This window comes from Cherax quadricarinatus, chromosome 3 (assembly GCF_038502225.1).
Source record: "Cherax quadricarinatus isolate ZL_2023a chromosome 3, ASM3850222v1, whole genome shotgun sequence".
NCBI lineage: Eukaryota > Metazoa > Arthropoda > Malacostraca > Decapoda > Parastacidae > Cherax > Cherax quadricarinatus.
The window spans coordinates 67682383-67704331 of NC_091294.1; the positions used below are offsets into that span (position 1 = coordinate 67682383).

Genomic DNA, 21949 nt, shown 5'->3' on the forward strand with positions numbered 1-21949 from the left:
AACTGTCATAACTTGCAATACCTAAAAAAAATTAAGAAAATATCCCTTGACTTGACGACAAAATAGTCATCCAGGCTGGGCCACGGGTTCTGTTACTCCTGGCCCTCAGCCTGAGCGGTCTCTGCTTCAACCACAGCCGCTGCAGACTCTTCAACAACACCCTCAGGAGGAACAGAAACGTCTCCCCTGTTCATAACGATAACCGACAGCACACCCCGGTGATCGCTGACACTGTAAGAATAATCAAGTCACGTTTATATGTAGTCAGCCAATAGTGTACCTGACTGTTGGCCTTTTACAGTATTGCTCCATCACACACAATGTACCTAGCATCCTCCATCGCACAGGATTGTTCTTATCATATTTCAGCATACATGCTAGATAACAGGGATATCTTGCCACTCCAACTTACACTTTGGTCACACTTCACAGACACGCACATGCATATATATATACATACATCTAGGTTTTTCTCCTTTTTCTAAATAGCTCTTGTTCTTCTTTATTTCTTCTATTGTCCATGGAGAAGTGGAAAAGAATCTTTCCTCCGTAAGCCATGCGTGTCGTATGAGGCGACTAAAATGCCGGGAGCAATGGGCTAGTAACCCCTTCTCCTATAGACATTTACTAAAAAAGAGAAGAAGAAAAACTTTATAAAACTGGGATGCTTGAATGTGCGTGGATGTAGTGCGGATGACAAGAAACAGATGATTGCTGATGTTATGAATGAAAAGAAGTTGGATGTCCTGGCCCTAAGCGAAACAAAGCTGAAGGGGGTAGGGGAGTTTCGGTGGGGGGAAATAAATGGGATTAAATCTGGAGTATCTGAGAGAGTTAGAGCAAAGGAAGGGGTAGCAGTAATGTTGAATGATCAGTTATGGAAGGAGAAAAGAGAATATGAATGTGTAAATGCAAGAATTATGTGAATTAAAGTAAAGGTTGGATGCGAGAAGTGGGTCATAATAAGCGTGTATGCACCTGGAGAAGAGAGGAATGCAGAGGAGAGAGAGAGATTTTGGGAGATGTTAAGTGAATGTATAGGAGCCTTTGAACCAAGTTAGAGAGTAATTGTGGTAGGAGACCTGAATGCTAAAGTAGGAGAAACTTTTAGAGAGGGTGTGGTAGGTAAGTTTGGGGTGCCAGGTGTAAATAATAATGGGAGCCCTTTGATTGAACTTTGTATAGAAAGGGGTTTAGTTATAGGTAATACATATTTTAAGAAAAAGAGGATAAATAAGTATACAAGATATGATGTAGGGCGAAATGACAGTAGTTTGTTGGATTATGTATTGGTAGATAAAAGACTGTTGAGTAGACTTCAGGATGTACATGTTTATAGAGGGGCCACAGATATATCAGATCACTTTCTAGTTGTAGCTACACTGAGAGTAAAAGGTAGATGGGATACAAGGAGAATAGGAGAGAGGTGAAGGTTTATAAACTAAAAGAGGAGGCAGTTAGGGAAAGATATAAACAGCTATTGGAGGATAGATGGGCTAATGAGAGCATAGGCAATGGGGTCGAAGAGGTATGGGGTAGGTTTAAAAATGTAGTGTTAGAGTGTTCAGCAGAAGTTTGTGGTTACAGGAAAGTGGGTGCGGGAGGGAAGAGGAGCGATTGGTGGAATGATGATGTAAAGAGAGTAGTAAGGGAGAAAAAGTTAGCATATGAGAAGTTTTTACAAAGTAGAAGTGATGCAAGGAGGGAAGAGTATATGGAGAAAAAGAGAGAGGTTAAGAGAGTGGTGAAGCAATGTAAAAAGAGAGCAAATGAGAGAGTGGGTGAGATGTTATCAACAAATTTTGTTGAAAATAAGAAAAAGTTTTGGAGTGAGATTAACAAGTTAAGGAAGCCTAGAGAACAAATGGATTTGTCAGTTAAATATAGGAGAGGAGAGTTATTAAATGGAGAGTTAGAGGTATTGGGAAGATGGAGGGAATATTTTGAGGAATTGTTAAATGTTGATGAAAATAGGGAAGCTGTGATTTCGTGTATAGGGCAAGGAGGAATAACATCTTGTAGGAGTGAGGAAGAGCCAGTTGTGAGTGTGGGGGAAGTTCGTGAGGCAGTAGGTAAAATGAAAGGGGGTGAGGCAGCCGGGATTGATGGGATAAAGATAGAAATGTTAAAAGCTGGTGGGGATATAGTTTTGGAGTGGTTGGTGCAATTATTTAATAAATGTATGGAAGAGGGTAAGGTACCTAGGGATTGGCAGAGAGCATGCATAGTTCCTTTGTATAAAGGCAAAGGGGACAAAAGAGAGTGCAAAAATTATAGGGGGATAAGTCTGTTGAGTATACCTGGTAAAGTGTATGGTAGAGTTATTATTGAAAGAATTAAAAGTAAGACTGAGAATAGGATAGCAGATGAACAAGGAGGCTTTAGGAAAGGTAGGGGGTGTGTGGACCAGGTGTTTACAGTGAAACATATAAGTGAACAGTATTTAGATAAGGCTAAAGAGGTCTTTGTGGCATTTATGGATTTGGAAAAGGCGTATGACAGGGTGGATAGGGGGGGCAATGTGGCAGATGTTGCAGGTGTATGGTGTAGGAGGTAGGTTACTGAAAGCAGTGAAGAGTTTTTACGAGGATAGTGAGGCTCAAGTTAGAGTACATAGGAAAGAGGGAAATTATTTCCCAGTAAAAGTAGGCCTTAGACAAGGATGTGTGATGTCACCGTGGTTGTTTAATATATTTATAGATGGGGTTGTAAGAGAAGTAAATGCGAGGGTCTTGACAAGAGGCGTGGAGTTAAAAGATAAAAAATCACACATAAAGTGGGAGTTGTCACAGTTGCTCTTTGCTGATGACACTGTGCTCTTGGGAGATTCTGAAGAGAAGTTGCAGAGATTGGTGGATGAATTTGGTAGGGTGTGCAAAAGAAGAAAATTAAAAGTGAATACAGGAAAGAGCAAGGTTATGAGGATAACAAAAATATTAGGTGATGAAAGATTGGATATCAGATTGGAGGGAGAGAGTATGGAGGAGGTGAATGTATTCAGATATTTGGGAGTGGACGTGTCAGCGGATGGGTCTATGAAGGATGAGGTGAATCATAGAATTGATGAGGGGAAAAGGGTGAGTGGTGCACTTAGGAGTCTGTGGAGACAAAGAACTTTGTCCTTGGAGGCAAAGAGGGGAATGTATGAGAGTATAGTTTTTACCAACACTCTTATATGGGTGTGAAGCATGGGTGATGAATGTTGCAGCGAGGAGAAGGCTGGAGGCAGTGGAGATGTCATGTCTGAGGGCGATGTGTGGTGTGAATATAATGCAGAGAATTCGTAGTTTGGAAGTTAGGAGGAGGTGCGGGATTACCAAAACTGTTGTCCAGAGGGCTGAGGAAGGGTTGTTGAGGTGGTTTGGACATGTAGAGAGAATGACTTCAAGAGTGTATCAGTCTGTAGTGGAAGGAAGGCGGGGTAGGGGTCGGCCTAGGAAAGGTTGGAGGGAGGGGGTAAAGGAGGTTTCGTGTGCGAGGAGATTGGACTTCCAGCAGGCGTGCGTGAGCGTGTTTGATAGGAGTGAATGGAGACGAATGATTTTTAATACTTGACGTGCTGTTGGAGTGTGAGCAAAGTAACATTTATGAAGGGGTTCAGGGAAACCGGCAGGCCGGACTTGAGTCCTGGAGATGGGAAGTACAGTGCCTGCACTCTGAAGGAGGGGTGTTAATGTTGCAGTTTAAAAACTGTAGTGTAAAGCACCCTTCTGGCAAGACAGTGATGGAGTGAATGATGGTGAAAGTTTTTCTTTTTCGGGCCACCCTGCCTTGGTGGGAATCGGCCAGTGTGATAATACAAAAAAAAAAAATATTAGTTTACCTTTCCTATTCTATCACAAGGTGGCTTTCCTGTCATATTCTATCACATGTACTCCATCTCATACCATGGCTTTCCTGTCATAGTTAGTTAGTTACCATTTGGTCCTAGGTGGATCACACAAGATGCTTTTCCTGTCATACTCCGTCACACGGTGTTGATTTTATGCATGCAGTGAGCAATTAAAACAGATGTTAGCTTCCAAAGCTCACACACCGAGGAACAGGTATCGATTCCAGGCACGGATGAAACGTTGGCCATGTTTCCATACACCTGCTGCCCCTGTTCACCTAGCCGTAAGTAGGTACCTGAGTGTTAGTATCCTTACACCTGCTGCTCCTGTTCACCTAGCAGCAAGTAGGTACCTGAATGTTAGTATCCTTACACCTGCTGCCCCTGTTCACCTAGTAGTAAGTAGGTACCTGAGTGTTAGTTTCTATACACCTGCTGCCCCTGTTCACATAGCAGTAAACAGGTATCTGGGTGTTAGCTGACTGTTGTTGGTCACATCCTGTGGGAGAAGATTAAAGGATCCCAAAGGCAATAAGACAGAAAGTCGTCTATGACTCAGTGATTTTATTCAAGCTACCCCTGATCTTATGGTCAGGAGTAGCTTGAAACAAGATCTTGAGACAAAAAGAATTAAGATATCATGTATACCTGGATTGGGGAACATAAATGGAGAGGAAACACTTGAGGAGCATATAAAAAAAAAACTGTCGATCACAAGCATGACAACTAAGAAGAGAGAAGGACGGAAAGAGAAAACATCCAGCCTCCAGGAATCTCTAGTCTCACACCTTTCAAGGAACGTTCCTTGACGCTGGTGAGAGGCTCTTGATCTAGGGAATTGGCTCTGAGCTCCGGTTCCCTGAATTAAGAACATAAGAACACAAGGAAAAAGGAACACTGCAACAGGTCTACTGACCCATGCGGAGCAGGTCCATGACCCCTCTCGGATTAGCCCAATGACCCCCCCCCCCTGATTAGCCCAATGACCCCCCCCCCAGATTAGCCCAATGACCCACCCTGTCTGGTCATCTCCACTCAAGGATGGACCACGGCACCAGACCCAGCAGCACAAGCTAGTCAGGTCCAACTCACACCCACCCACACCCACTCATGTATTTATCTAACCTATTTTTAAAACTACACAACGTTATAGCCTGAATAACTGTACTCGGGAGTTTGTTCCACTCATCCACAACTCTATTACCAAAGCAGTGCTTTCATATATCCTTCCTCAATCTGAATTTTTCCAACTTGAAACCATTGCTGCGAGTCCTGTCTTGGCTGGAAATTTTCAGCACACTATTTACATCCCCTTTATTTATTCCTGTTTTCCATTTATACACCTCTGTCGTATCCCCCCTAATTCTACGCCTTTCAAGAGAGTGCAGATTCAGGCACCTAAAATGGAGGAATATAGCAAATAATATTGTTGCAGTAATAACACCAGGAGGCAGCTCTGATGAAAACTCACACTCACACGAGCTTTTAAATCTCTGCACAAAATTCAATTTAAACCAGCAAATAATAGAGCCTACTAGACTGGAGAATACACTAGACCTCATATTCACTAACAATGATGATCTGAAAAGAAATGTCACCATATCAAAAACAATATACTCAGATCACAACATAATTGAGGTTCAGACATGTATGCGAGGAGCCCCAGACCGACAAAATGAGACTAGTCACGAGGGAGCATTCACCAAATTCAACTTCAATAACAAAAACATAAAGTGGGACCAAGTAAACCAAGTCCTAACCGATATAAGCTGGGAAGATATACTAAGCAACACAGACCCAAACTTATGCCTAGAACAGATTAACTCGGTGGCACTCGATGTATGCACAAGGCTTATTCCTCTAAGAAAAAGGAGGAGTAGATGTAAAATAGAAAGAGACAGGCGCTCCCTTTACAGGCGACGGAAAAGAATAACAGAGCGGCTAAAAGAGGTCAATATATCTGAAATGCGCAGGGAGACACTGGTCAGAGAAATAGCAAGCATCGAACTTAAGCTAAAAGAATCCTTTAGGAGTCAGGAATCGCGGGAAGAACTAAAAGCTATAAATGAAATCGAAAGAAACCCAAAGTATTTCTTCTCCTATGCCAAATCAAAATCGAGAACAACGCCCAGTATTGGGCCCCTACTTAAACAAGATGGGTCCTACACAGATGACAGCAAGGAAATGAGTGAGCTACTCAAGTCCCAATATGACTCAGTTTTTAGCAAGCCGCTAACCAGACTGAGAGTCGAAGATCAAAATGAATTTTTTATGAGAGAGCCACAAAATTTGATTAACACAAGCCTATCCGATGTTATCCTGACGCCAAATGACTTCGAACAGGCGATAAATGACATGCCCATGCACTCTGCCCCAGGGCCAGACTCATGGAACTCTGTGTTCATCAAGAACTGCAAGAAGCCCCTATCACGAGCCTTTTCCATCCTATGGAGAGGGAGCATGGACACGGGGGTCGTCCCTCAGTTACTAAAAACAACAGACATAGCCCCACTCCACAAAGGGGGCAGTAAAGCAACAGCAAAGAACTACAGACCAATAGCACTAACATCCCATATCATAAAAATCTTTGAAAGGGTCCTAAGAAGCAAGATCACCACCCATCTAGAAACCCATCAGTTACACAACCCAGGGCAACATGGGTTTAGAACAGGTCGCTCCTGTCTGTCTCAACTACTGGATCACTACGACAAGGTCCTAAATGCACTAGAAGACAAAAAGAATGCAGATGTAATATATACAGACTTTGCAAAAGCCTTCGACAAGTGTGACCATGGCGTAATAGCGCACAAAATGCGCGCTAAAGGAATAACAGGAAAAGTCGGTCGATGGATCTATAATTTCCTCACTAACAGAACACAGAGAGTAGTCGTCAACAGAGTAAAGTCCGAGGCAGCTACGGTGAAAAGCTCTGTTCCACAAGGCACAGTACTAGCTCCCATCTTGTTCCTCATCCTCATATCCGACATAGACAAGGATGTCAGCCACAGCACCGTGTCTTCCTTTGCAGATGACACCCGAATCTGCATGACAGTGTCTTCCATTGCAGACACTGCAAGGCTCCAGGCGGACATCAACCAAATCTTTCAGTGGGCTGCAGAAAACAATATGAAGTTCAACGATGAGAAATTTCAATTACTCAGATATGGTAAACATGAGGAAATTAAATCTTTATCAGAGTACAAAACAAATTCTGGCCACAAAATAGAGCGAAACACCAACGTCAAAGACCTGGGAGTGATTATGTCGGAGGATCTCACCTTCAAGGACCATAACATTGTATCAATCGCATCTGCTAGAAAAATGACAGGATGGATAATGAGAACCTTCAAAACTAGGGAGGCCAAGCCCATGATGACACTCTTCAGGTCACTTGTTCTATCTAGGCTGGAATATTGCTGCACTCTAACAGCACCTTTCAAGGCAGGTGAAATTGCCGACCTAGAAAATGTACAGAGAACTTTCACGGCGCGCATAACGGAGATAAAACACCTCAATTACTGGGAGCGCTTGAGGTTTCTAAACCTGTATTCCCTGGAACGCAGGAGGGAGAGATACATGATTATATACACCTGGAAAATCCTAGAGGGACTAGTACCGAACTTGCACACGAAAATCACTCACTACGAAAGCAAAAGACTTGGCAGACGATGCACCATCCCCCCAATGAAAAGCAGGGGTGTCACTAGCACGTTAAGAGACCATACAATAAGTGTCAGGGGCCCGAGACTGTTCAACTGCCTCCCAGCACACATAAGGGGGATTACCAACAGACCCCTGGCAGTCTTCAAGCTGGCACTGGACAAACACCTAAAGTCAGTTCCTGATCAGCCGGGCTGTGGCTCGTACGTTGGTTTGCGTGCAGCCAGCAGCAACAGCCTGGTTGATCAGGCGCTGATCCACCAGGAGGCCTGGTCACAGACCGGGCCGCGGGGGCATTGACCCCCGAAACTCTCTCCAGGTAAACTCCAGGTATCCTCATAGGGAAGATTTCTGATACATGGGATCATCTTTGTCATCCTCCTCTGTACGTTTTCCAGAGCATTTATATCCATTCTGTAATACGGTGACCAGAACTGTGCAGCATAGTCTAAATGAGGCCTAACCAAGGATATATAAAGTTGAAGAACAACCTGAGGACTTCTATTATTTATACTTCTAGATATGAAGCCAAGAATTCTGTTAGCTTTATTGCGAACACTAATGCACTGTTGTCTTGGTTTTAGATTACTACTAACCAGAACTCCTAAATCCTCTTCGCAATCAGTAGTATTAAGATCTACATTATTTAGTTTATATGTGGCATGGTTGTTTAACTGTCCAACATTTATAACTTTGCATTTGTCAATATTAAACTGCATCTGCCACTTCTCGGACCATTGCATCAGTCTATTCATATCATCCTGGAGTGCTCTAGTGTCCTCATTAGAATGAATTGGACGGCTTATTTTGGTGTCATCAGCAAATTTGCTTATGTCGCTATCTATTCCCTCATCTATGTCGTTTATGTAAATTGTGAACAACAACGGGCCCAACACTGACCCCTGAGGAACACCGCTTGTGACGTGCCCCCATCCTGATTTCTCCCCATTTATGCAAACTCTCTGCTGCCTATTTGTCAGCCATGCCTCTTCACAGGAAAAAATTTCTCCTATTCCGTGTGCCTTAAGTTTTCTCAATAGCCTCTGGTGTGGAACTTTATCGAAAGCCTTACTGACGTCCATATACACAATATCATATTCATTACCATGATCTACCTCCTCAAACACCTTAGTGAAAAAAGTTAGTAAATTCGTAAGACAGGAACGCCCCTTTGTAAAACCGTGTTGAAATTCATTAATCAATCTGTGCCTATCAAGATGGTTACGAATTGCTTCGGCAATTATTGATTCCATAAATTTTCCCACTATGGAGGTAAGGCTTATTGGTCTATGGTTCGAAGCCAAGGACCTGTCACCTGCCTTGTAAATAGGTTATTACATTTGCCATTTTCCACTTATCAGGCACTATGCCAGTTTGTAGATATGTTAAAAAGATTAGCCAAAGGTATGCTAAGTTCCTCTTTACATTCCTTTAACACCCTTGCAAACAGTTCATCAGGACCTGGGGATTTGTTAGGTTTTAGTTTCTCTATTTGTCTGAGGACCATGTCACTAGCTAGTTACCGCAATCGTGCATAGTTTATCATCCTGTTCTACATAATCTATTATTTCAGGAATATCGCTAGTATTTTCCTGGGTGAAAACTGAGAGGAAATAGGTATTGAGAATTTCACACATATCCTTATCACTGTCAGTGATCTGACCAGAGTTACTCTTAAGTGGGCCAATCTTGTCCCTAATCTTATTTCTGTATACCTGAAAGAACCCTTTTGGGTTAGTCTTTGAATCCCTTGCTTAGCCTCATAATCCCTTTTTTATTTTCTTATTCCTTTCTTTATTTCTCTCTTTAATTGAATATATTGATTTCTTAACTGCCCATCCCCTCTTTTGATACACCTATATATGCCTCTCTTTTGACCAATGAGATGTTTTAATCTATTGTTCATCCATTTGGGATCATTTTTGTTAGATCTAATTTCCCTACCCGGAACAAAAGTTGTCTGGGCAGCTAGAACTATGCTCTGAAAAACGTCATATTGGCAACCAAGATCACCTACCTGACCCATAGTCAGGACATCCCAATTTAGCCCACACAGGTAATTTTTCAGTCCCATGAAGTCGGCCAAGCGAAAATCTGGGACAGAGATTTGATTGCAGTTATCTGGGCAATTCCATGATATATTGAAACTAAGTGATTTGTGATCACTTTCCCCAAGCTCATCATTAACCTCAAGATTATTAATTAGTGAATCTTTGTTGGCAAGAACCAAGTCAAGCAGATTGTTTCCTCTAGTTGGTTCTGTCACAACCTGTTCTAAAAAGCAATCCTGAACCGTATCAAGAAAGTCACTAGACTCAAGATTTCCTGCCATTTTGTTCCAATCAATTTGTCTAAAGTTAAAATCTCTCATTATAATAATAATAATAATCTAAAGTTTCACCCAATGCCCATCTCGACAAGCCTATGTCCTGAAGCACTCAACATGCAGCGGGAAAAGAAAATGGATGGAAAGTCGGCGAATGAAATAAAGGAGAACCTACTTAGAAATTCCTGTTAGCTGAAACAGAGGTAATAATAAGAACAAAAAGAGCCTATGATTTAACCAAAGTTGTAGAGAGGGAAAAAAAATTGTACGTATATATATAACAAAAGCTAAATATGTATGTATACATACCTACTAACTCCCTTGTCTTGAGTTCACTATACCATATGACTACCTGTGTACTAGTACACCTCACACTATATGACCATCTCTACTAGTAAGTGCTGTATGACCCTTGTAGGTGTAGCGCTTCAATTTCTATAATAATAATAATAATAATAATAATAATAATAATAATAATAATAATAATAATAATAATAATAATAATAATAATAATAATAATAATGTGTACTAGTGAGCCTCACACTTTCCCCACTAACAATATTATATGATCATCTCTCAGTTAGGTTATTGTTTATCCTGTCTATTAATTTTATTGGTTATCCCGTTTATTAATTTTATTGGTTATCCCGTTTATTAATTTTATTGGTTATCCCGTCTATTAATTTTATTGTTTATCCCATCTATTAATTTTATTGTTTATCCCGTCTATTAATTTTATTGTTTATCCTGTCTATTAATTTCATTGTTTATCCCGTCTATTATATTATTGGTATCCCATATATCAACTATATTATTGGTATCCCATATATCAACTATATTATTGGTATCCCGTATATTAAGTATACGTATTATTGTTCATACCGTCTATTAAGTATATTATTTGTATCCTGTAACTTAACTATATTACTGGTTGTACCATCTACAAATTTAAGGTAAGAGTCTCTTCGGAGTAACTATATTAATAATCGCGCTGCTTTTGCGTGGTACCTTAAGCATATTTTTCTAGAAGAAAGACAAGATTTTCTCGATGACAAAAGTGGAGGGACTTAAAGAAGACTTCCATCACTTCGTTATGGCTGCCAATGGACAAGAACTGTCTGGTGGCTTCAAGAGACCTTGCTCAACAACTCCCCCTCTCACTCCACCTTCCAAAAAGCCAAAACTGGATGTGAAAGTCTTCCAGGAGAAGAGCACCGAACCTTGGAAGAATTGTTGTCCCCCAGACAGTGAAGCAACAACAGGCGGAGGCACCTTTAGCGATACTGTTATCCCCGTGTTATCCTGGAGCAGCCTTGATATGAAGACAAGACTTGGTAGAGGGGCATATGGAGAGGCATGGGCAGCTCTCTTAAAACAAGATGATGGTTCCACTACCAAGGTCGTCGTCAAGAAGCTCTTCGACGACGTTTATCTGAAAGAAGCTGTTAAGGAAGCCAGAGCTCTCTTGAAGGTTAATGGCGCCGGTGGAGCTCCCAAACTTTATGGGATGATTTGCGAACCTTTAGCTATTGTTATGTCCCGCTGCCCCGGAGTAACTTTCGCAAAATTTATAGGAAAAAATTCCATTGAAGATTGCTTTAAAGCATATAAAGCTGCTATAAGATCACTAAAAGATTTTCATCAGGCCGATTTTGCCCATAATGACATAACAGAATCAAATATAATGATTAGAAAACAAGGTCAGGATTACGTAGCACATCTTATTGACCTCGGCCTCGCAGTAGATAGAACATTAAAGCCCAAACTTTACAAGATGAAAATCAAAGAGGATAAAAGTCGTCTAAAAGAAATTCGAGGATATATCATGCAAGACAAAAACGTCAGATAATGGTGAGCTGTCACACCCAGGATCAGGATTCTACCTTGAGTTTTGAAATCCAGGACCAAGATTCTACCTTGAGTTTTGAAATCCAGGATCAAGATTCTACCTTGAGTTTTGAAACCCAGGATCAAGATTCTACCTTGAGTTTTGAAACCCAGGATCAAGATTCTACCTTGAGTTTTGAAACCCAGGATCAAGATTCTACCTTGAGTTTTGAAACCCAGGATCAAGATTCTACCTTGAGTTTTGAAACCCAGGATCAAGATTCTACCTTGAGTTTTGAAACCCAGGATCAAGATTCTACCTTGAGTTTTGAAACCCACGATCAAAATTCTACCATGAGTTATGAAATCCACGATCAAGATTCTACCATGAGTTATCAAAGCATCAAGAAACAACTCCACCTGCCTACTTGGAGACAAAGCCAAAGGCTGTACAAGATATCTTCTACTGGGAAACCTTCAGGGACGCCATCACTCTTAATGACCCAGTAAGAACTATATCCACTGAAGAGGAGCACCAAATATATGAGGATATTTTCACGAATTATTTTTTTTGTTTAATTTTAAAGAAGGTAATATTGTTTTTTAAGTGAAAGGACTGATTTTAGTTGATGTGATAGTAATAATAATTATATACTGGAGTCTGTGTGAAAAGTGCATCTTAAGTGCTTTAAAAATAATTATGATAATATTGGTAAGTAAGGACCATAACATTGTATCAATCGCATCTGCTAGAAAAATGACAGGATGGATAATGAGAACCTTCAAAACTAGGGAGGCCAAGCCCATGATGACACTCTTCAGGTCACTTGTTCTATCTAGGCTGGAATATTGCTGCACACTAACAGCACCTTTCAAGGCAGGTGAAATTGCTGACCTAGAAAATGTACAGAGAACTTTCACGGCGCGCATAACGGAGATAAAACACCTCAATTACTGGGAGCGCTTGAGGTTTCTAAACCTGTATTCCCTGGAACGCAGGCGGGAGAGATACATGATTATATACACCTGGAAAATCCTAGAGGGACTAGTACCGAACTTGCACACGAAAATCACTCACTGCGAAAGCAAAAGACTTGGCAGACGATGCAACATCCCCCCAATGAAAAGCAGGGGTGTCACTCGCAAGTTAAAAGACCATACAATAAGTGTCAGGGGCCCGAGACTGTTCAACTGCCTCCCAGCACACATAAGGGGGATTACCAACAGACCCCTGGCAGTCTTCAAGCTGGCACTGGACAAGCACCTAAAGTCAGTTCCTGATCAGCCGGGCTGTGGCTCGTACGTTGGTTTGCGTGCAGCCAGCAGCAACAGCCTGGTTGATCAGGCTCTGATCCACCAGGAGGCCTGGTCACAGACCGGGCCGCGGGGGCGCTGACCCCCGGAACTCTCTCCAGGTAAACTCCAGGTAAATGGTGAGGCGTAATAGTGATGAGGATAGTGAGAGATGATGAATACAAAACAAACGGCAGCCATTATGATGAAGCTCTTAGCAATATATATATATATATATATATATATATATATATATATATATATATATATATATATATATATATATATATATATATATGTGTGTGTGTGTGTGTATATATATATATATATATATATATATATATATATATATATATATATATATATATTCATATATATGAGGTTACTGAGGATGGTAGTGATAAGTATGGAGAGGATATTAAATGAAGACTGGTGGGTATGGTGATGCATATGGTAGTGTTGTATGGTGATGTGTATGATAGTGTTGTATGGTGACATTGTCACGTGTATGGTAGTGTAGTAGTGATTTGTAGTGATGTGTGGTGAGTAGTGTTGTGTAGTGATTATTAGTGATGTGTAATGTGTAGTGATGAGAAGTGTTATGTAGCGATTATTAGTGATGTGTAGTGTGTAGTGATGTGTAGTGTTGTGTAATGATTATTAGTGATGTGTAGAGTTGTGTAGTGATTATTAGTGATGTATAGTGATAAGTACTGATCATCAGTGATGTGCCGTAATGAGTAGTGATGGGAAGTGTGTAGTGATGAATAGTGATGTGTAGTGATGAGCAATCATTAGTGATTTGTAGTGATGTGTAGTGATGAGTAGTTATCATTAGTGATGTGTAGTGACAATTAGTGATGTGTAGTGATCATTAGTGATGTGTAGTGATCATTAGTGATGTGTAGTGATCATTAGTGATGAGTAGTGACAATTAGTGATGTGTAGTGATCATTAGTGATGTGTAGTGATCATTAGTGATGTGTAGTGATCATTAGTGATGTGTAGTGACAATTAGTGATGTGTAGTGATCATTAGTGATGTGTAGTGATCATTAGTGATGTGTAGTGATCATTAGTGATGTGTAGTGACAATTAGTGATGTGTAGTGACAATTAGTGATGTGTAGTGATCATTAGTGATGTGTAGTGATCATTAGTGATGTGTAGTGTTGTGTTATATATTGTATAGTGTTGTGATGTATATTATGTAGTGTTGTGATGTATATTGTTAAGTACTGTGATGTGCATTGTTTAGTGTGATATATATTGTATAGTGTTGTGATGTATATTATATCGTATTGTGATGTATATTATATCGTGTTGTGATGTATATTGTATAGTGCTGCGGTATATATTTATAATCTTGTGATGTATATTGTGTAGTGTTGTGACGTATATTGTATAGTGTTGTGATGTATATTGTATAGTGTTGCAATGTATATTGTATAATGTTGCTATATACATTGTATAATGTTGTGATGTATATTGTGTAGTGTTGTGATGTATATTGTGTAGTGTTGTGATGTATATTGTGTAGTGTTGTGATGTATATTGTGTAGTGTTGTGATTTATATTGCAGTGGTGGGCACAGTTCCGCTAATCCGCTAACAGCTAATTAGCGGAACTAACTTTTTGTTCAGTTGATTAGCGTTTCCGCTAACTTCGGAAACCATTAGCGGATCATCACCCTTCTCAGTTTATGTTTGGTACCAAAGAGTATGGCTTCCATTTTCCCGAGGTGTAACAATAGTTTGTTGTCTACTAATCATTTGCTGCAGGACTCCATTTCCAGTGTTATTACATTAGCTATATCTTGTGGGTCTTTACCTGACACACTGCGCTGTATAGCCCTTGTGGTTTAGCGCTTCTTTTTGATTATAATAATAATAATAATTTACCTGACACTATCAGAGCACTGTCATCAGCATACAGTAGGAGTTTGCCATTGACACTGATGGTCATGTCGTTTAAAAGTACGTAAAAGACGAAAAAACTAGACCGAATCAGAATTCATGTGAAAAAGTTAGTGGTTAGCGTTCAGCGTCAGCTATCGCTAATTTTTTTTCGGCCGTTTAGCAGTTTAGTGTTAGCGGAGCTAATTTTTTAGTTAGCGGATTATCGGTTAGCAAAGCTAACTTTTCGGTTAGCTGTGCCCACCACTGATAATTATCAATTTAATGTCAGGTCTAGCTTTTTGTGAGAGTGGTAAGCAGTGGGCATCGAAGGAGGTAGAGTTCAGTGACCTGCTGTGACTTAACTCCCACTTACCTCACCCAAATTACTTGCAGGTAATAATTCAGGTAAGGCCTTGTAAGCTCCTTGCAGATAATTTACTCTAATAATAATAATAATAATAATAATAATAATAATAATAATAATAATAATAATAATAATAATAATAATAATAATAATAATAATAATAATAATAATAATAATTTTCACACCAGTAAAGTCAGAGGATCATCGAGGACTCTTGTCTTTTTCCCATTATGGTCCTTCAATTTTGTCCCCCAAGATGCGACCCACACCAGTCGACTAACACCCAAGTACCTACTTATTGCTAGGTGAACAGAATCAGCTAGGTGAACAGGAGCAGCTAGGCGAAGAGTAGGTAGGTGAACAGGAGCAACAAGTGTAAAGTGACTAACACCCAGGTACCTACTTACTGCTAGGTGAACAGGGACAGCAGGTGTGAGGAAAACTGCCCAACGTTTCCCCCATCCCGGGAAAAGAACATCTAGCCTAACAAAATAGAAAAACTCAACCACGAGTTATAAATGTAGATATTGATATACACACACGGAGGACAATTGCAGAAGTCGTACAATTCAATTAATTTTTCATGTTTTTTCTAGTTTAAAAGAAGTATCATGTACACATAAATTAGAGCAGTTTAAGGGACAGATTTGATACTACGTCTGATTCAGTACTCTGGTCGTAGTAATTGATTCAGCAGTGATCTGGTCGTTGTAACTGATTCAGCAGTACTCTGGTCGTTGTAACTAATTCAGTAGTACTGTGGTCGTAGTAACTGACTGAACAGTACCCTGGTCGTAGTAACTGCTTCAGCAGTACTGTGGTCGTAGTAACTGCTTCACCAGTACTGTGGTCGTAGTAACTGACTGAACAGTACCCTGGTCGTAGTAACTGCTTCACCAGTACTGTGGTCGTAGTAACTGCTTCACCAGTACTGTGGCCGTAGTAACTGACTGAACAGTACCTTGGTCGTAGTAACTACTTCACCAGTACTGTGGCCGTAGTAACTGACTGAACAGTACCCTGGTCGTAGTAACTGCTTCACCAGTACTGTGGTCGTAGTAACTGCTTTACCAGTACTGTGGTCGTAGTAACTGACTGAACAGTACCCTGGTCGTAGTAACTGCTTCACCAGTACTGTGGTCGTAGTAACTGACTGAACAGTACCCTGGTCGTAGTAACTGCATCACCAGTACTGTGGTCGTAGTAACTGACTGAACAGTACCCTGGTCGTAGTAACTGCTTCACCAGTACTGTGGTCGTAGTAACTGACTGAACAGTACCCAGGTCGTAGTAACTGCTTCAGCAGTACTCTGGTCGTAGTAACTGACTGAACAGTACCCTGGTCGTAGTAACTGCTTCACCAGTACTCTGGTCGTAGTAACTGATTCATTTTTTTAACAGATCTTACTTTCTTTCCGTAGCCAAGACACAGGCAGTAATCAGTGTGACATCACATGAGGAACTGCCCACTCATGTGAGTGGTTCAGTCACCTGGGGTGACGGTGAGACTGTCAGCCAAGTCAGCATGACTGAGGATACTCCACCAGGGTCCTCAGGATCAGTCACAAGAACTGTCATCCATGAGTACCAGCAGCCAGGTCAATACCTGGTGACTCTTCAACTCTCAAATTCAGTCTCACGGGCAAATATCACCAAAATGGTGAGCCGCACTCATATTTTTAGCATTAAGTGTACGAGTCACCACAGACACAATTCTGGTTAATGGAATGATTAGGATGTTTGTGGGATGAGAGAATGTTTGTGGGATGAGAGAATGTTTAGATTGGGATGAGAGAATATTTAAATTGGGATGGGAGAGTGTTTAAATTGGGATGAATGTTTAAAGTGGGATGGAAGAATGTTTAAATTTGGGATGGAAGAATGTTTAGGCTGTTTGTGGGATGAATGTTTAGATTGGGATGAGAGAATGTTTAGATTGGGATGAGAGAATGTTTAGATTGGGCTGGAAGAATGTTTAGGCTGTGGGAGGAATGTTTAGATTGGGATGAGAGAATGTTTAGATTGGGATGAGAGAATGTTTAGGCTGTGGGAGGAATGTTTAGATTGGGATGAAAGAATTTACTGTTGGCAGAAAAATGTTTAGACTCGGATGAAAGAATGTTTATACTGGCAAATGAAAGATTGTTTATACTAACAGATGAAAGAATGTTTAGACTGTCGAATGAAAGAATGTCTAGAATCGGATGAAAGAATTTAGACTCGAATAAAAGAATGTTTAAGCTGTTTGTGGGATGAAAGAATGTTAAGGTTGGGATGAAGGAGCATTTAGATGGGGTGAAAGAATGTTTAGGATGGGATGAAATAATGTTTAGGATGTTTGTGGGATGAAAGAATGCGTAAGCTGGGATGAAAGAATGTTTAGATTGGGATGAATGTTTAGACTGTGGGATGAAAGAATACTTAGAGTGGATGAAATGTTTAAACTGTTTGTGGGATAATAGAATGTTTAGGATGTTTGTGAGATGAAAGAATGTTTAGACTAGGATGAAAGAATGTTTAGACTGTAGGATGAAAGAATGTTTAGGATGTTTGTGGGATGACAGAATGTTTTGATTGTGATGAAAGAATGTTTATATTGTTTGTGGGATGAGAGAATGTTTAGGCTGTGGGATGAAAGAAAGTGTAGGTTGTTTGTGGAAATGTGTAGGCTGTTTGTGGGAATATGTAAGCTGTTTGTGGGAATGTGTAGGCTGTTTGTGGGAATGTGTAGGCCGTTTGTGGGAATGTGTAGGCTGTTTGTGGGAATGTGTAGGCCGTTTGTGGGAATATGTAAGCTGTTTGTGGGAATGTGTAGGCTGTTTGTGGGAATATGTAAGCTGTTTGTGGGAATGTGTAGGCCGTTTGTGGGAATATGTAAGCTGTTTGTGGGAATGTGAAGGCTGTTTGTGGGAATATGTAAGCTGTTTGTGGGAGTGTAGGCTGGTTGTGGGAATGTATAGGCTCTTTGTAGGAATGTGTAGGTTTTGTGGGAATGTGTAGGCTCTTTGGGGAATGTATAGGCTCTTTGTGGGAATATGTAGGCTGTTTGTAGGAATGTGTAGGCTGTTTGTGGGAATGTATAGGCTGTTTGTGGGAATGTATAGGCTCTTTGTAGGAATGTGTAGGTTGTTTGTGGGAATGTGTAGGCTCTTTGGGGAATATATAGGCTCTTTGTGGGAATATGTAGGCTGTTTATGGGAATGTGTAGGCTGTTTGTGGGAATGTGTAGATTGTATGTAGGAATGTAGAAGCTGTTTGTGGGAATGTGTAAGCTGTTTGTGGGAATGTGTAGGCTGTTTGTGGGAATGTATAAGCTGTTTGTGGGAATGTGTAGGCTGTTTGTGGGAATGTGTAGGCTGTTTGTGGGAATGTGTAGGCTATTTGTGAGAATGTGTAGGCTGTTTGTGGGAATGTGTAGGCTGTTTGTAGGAATGTATAAGCTGTTTGTGGGAATGTGTAGGCTGTTTGTGGGCATGTATAGGCTCTTTGTAGGAATGTGTAGGCTCTTTGTGGGAATGTATAGGCTCTTTGTAGGAATGTGTAGGCTCTTTGTGGGAATGCATAGGCTGTTTATGGGAATGTGTAGGGCGTTTGTGAGAATGTGTAGGCTGTTTGTGTTAATGTGTAGATTGTGGGAATGTAGAGGCTGTTTGTGGGAATGTGTAAGCTGTGGGAATGTGTAGGCTGTGTGTGGGAATGAGTAGGGTGTTTTTGAGAATGTATAAGCTGTTTGTGAGAAATGTATATGCTGTTTGTGGGAATGTATAAGCTGTTTGTGGGAATGTAAAGGCTGTTTGTGGGAATGTATAAGCTGTTTGTGGAATGTATAGGTGTTTGTGGGAATGTGTAGACTGTTTGTGGAAATGTATAAGCTGTTTGTGGGAATGTGTAGAGAGTCTTCTCCACTTGTAAGTTAGTTTCAGAGCCCCATTACTAAGTATGGTAACTTCAACTTTATAGCTCCCTTCTCCTCCATGCCTGCATTATTCCACCATTCTTTGAATTTGGCTCCGATTCTTTTATACCACGCCACACCTAATTTACTGTACAGAAATCGTTTTCAGAATTTACGCATTGTTAGTGGTGACGAGTGAATGGCTCTTTGATATATACTTATTTAATGTACTTATGGAAATAAGTCACTGTCTGACCTTTTTTTTAGAGTTATCCTAGGTAATTTACACTATGTATGATAATTGTACTTATATGTACCTGTACCTAAATAAACTTACTTTCAGGTACAAGTGCTGAACCACCTCTCACTTGACAAGATTGTAGTGAGATATCAGAATGAAGTTGATGTGCCAGGTAGGCCTACTGACTTCTGGAAGACTGACGTTCCTCTCACCATCACTGCTGTAGAGAAGACTGGAATTTCCAATAACTTCACACTGTCAGTGAATGGAGACATTATAACTAGCAAAACTTCATCTTTTACTTACACTTTCACAGCAGTAAGTTATTGATTTAGCACTAAAATATATTTTTTTTTGTATAGAAAGATGCACAATACTGCAGTATTACATACATTATTTCTAAGTTTGCAGATAACTTTTTATTTTTTTGTTATGCTTTGTTCTTGATTGTACGGTTTTAGGCTGGAGAATACAACATGAGCGTCGTGAGTTCTGGTAGGGCTGGTATCTCTCCTGCAGTGACACGAGTGTTACAGTTGGCAAGACCATTGAAAGAAGAGAACCTTGTGCTAATTGTTCCCAACATGGTTGTGTGGCCCCCAGGTAAATATAGAGGAACTCAGCAAGTCAATTATTAAGAGTATTCCACTTCAATGACAAGCTGTTCCTTTTTATTGTACCCATCTAAATTTTCTTATTGTACATATAACTGTAGTCAACTGCATAAGAAATCTTACTTAATATGTAGTCTGTGTGTAATTCTTAATAGTCTTTAAGCATTAGGATTAGGTTCCCTGAAATGTATTGCAACTTAGTGGCTTTGTTTTGTACCTAACAATATTTCACTACGTGTAAACTACATTATTTTTGTACCACTAAGAAATAAAAATTTTAATTTTAATTTAAATAGTATTTCTCTTTCTTTAGCAAGGCAAGAAGGAATGCCCCTAGGTACCATGCATGTAGATACCTGTGTTATTCTAATGCTAATTGGAACTGCTTTATATATTTTTTAAGAATTTAAACATCTGGAGTTTACCTTTTAATATACATATACATTTAATATATAATATACATTTAATATACATAACAAATGATTAACCTAACATACATTACTCATTAATAAATACAGTATGCTGTTACAGTACAGTATACATACTTTAAAAAATAAATTTATTGAATTTTTCTTTTAAATTAATTTTTCACACTTGTGGCAGGTATATTATGTAAATTATAGTGGCTTAAAACACTTTTTTACAGCTGAGGTAATGGTGACGGTTGTGTTGAAAGCCCCAGGAGAACTCCCCACCCATGTGGCAGGTGTTTTATCTTGGGGAGATAATCAAGGGGAGACACAGCTCAACTTCAAGAAAGATACATTTGCTGGAGCCATTAAGGCCATCACACAAAACATCACACACAGTTATAACCAGTCAGGAACCTTCCACGTCAGTCTCATCTTGCATAATCCAGTGTCTGAACTCAACCTTACCAGGGAGGTCAGTAGCAGCATCATCATGAAACTTGATCAGCCACAAATCTCTTTTCAGACACTTTAATTCAAAACTAAACAAATAAACTTTATTTCTGTAAAGTGGATTACAGTACAATTAGGGTAATTGATATACATGTGTATGTATGTTTGCTACTTTATAGAAAACCTCTTTGTATGAAAGGCATTTTAAGTTAATAAATAATATCTTTATTTCTAGAAGTACATGTACAAGGTATATAGGCCTAACTGACATCAATGACATATTTGGGCAGTCTTAAAACTAAATTATAATTACTAGTACATGAAAATAAGAATAGTTATGACATATTGGAGGTATGTATTAGGGAATTCATTAAGAAAATTTAATTGCTGCAATTGCAAATATTAGTTAGAAAAATATAAACAAACCAAGAAAATTTGATTATAATACTGTATGACAGTACATTACTTTATTTCCCAGTTATTGCACACATTTAAAAACTTTACTAAATGTTGTCATTAACTTATGAAAGCCACTCATTAAGCAGTGATAAATCAGACAGATTGGTAAAAAAATGAACAAAAGGGGGGGGAGGGGTTGTCTGAATGTGTGCAAAAAGCTTCTGTAAATTCAAAATTTCATCTGTGGGAAATTAATTTTTTCAATAAATTTTGCATATTGCGAATTGTAGGAATTTTACCTATTTTTTTTTTTAACAAGTCGGCCGTCTCCCACCGAGGCAGGGTGACCCAAAAAGAAAGAAAATCCCCAAAAAGAAAATACTTTCATCATCATTCAACACTTTCACCTCACTTACACATAATCACTGTTTTTGCAGAGGTGCTCAGAACACAACCCAACACGTACATTATAATACGTACCTAATACGTGCATTATATTAAAATTATTTGATGAATAAAAATTCTGTCTCTCTCAGTAAGGAAATAAGGAAGCTGTTTTTTAATGTAATAAATTTCATAGTAATTTTCATTAAAAAGATAATATATTCTCTTATTTGAAAATTTAAGGGAAATTTTTATGTACTGGTAAAGTATCATGAGAAATAAACATTAATGCAGAAATAAAGGACAAAATTATTTTGGGAATTTCAGTATGTCACAAAAGATAATTTCTTTTAAT

The 21949-nt window shown here is 39.6% G+C and overlaps 1 protein-coding gene across 1 annotated transcript in view; it reads left to right on the forward strand.

Moving 5' to 3' along the window:
- The window catches only part of LOC128696756 (polycystin-1-like), an 89887-nt gene that overhangs the window by 15193 nt on the left and 52745 nt on the right, over nucleotides 1-21949 (forward strand). Inside the window, exons 7-10 of the mRNA XM_070093391.1 lie at nucleotides 16620-16858; nucleotides 19437-19652; nucleotides 19796-19937; nucleotides 20595-20833. Coding sequence (XP_069949492.1) covers nucleotides 16620-16858; nucleotides 19437-19652; nucleotides 19796-19937; nucleotides 20595-20833 — 836 coding nt within the window. The remainder of the gene's footprint in view (nucleotides 1-16619; nucleotides 16859-19436; nucleotides 19653-19795; nucleotides 19938-20594; nucleotides 20834-21949) is intronic.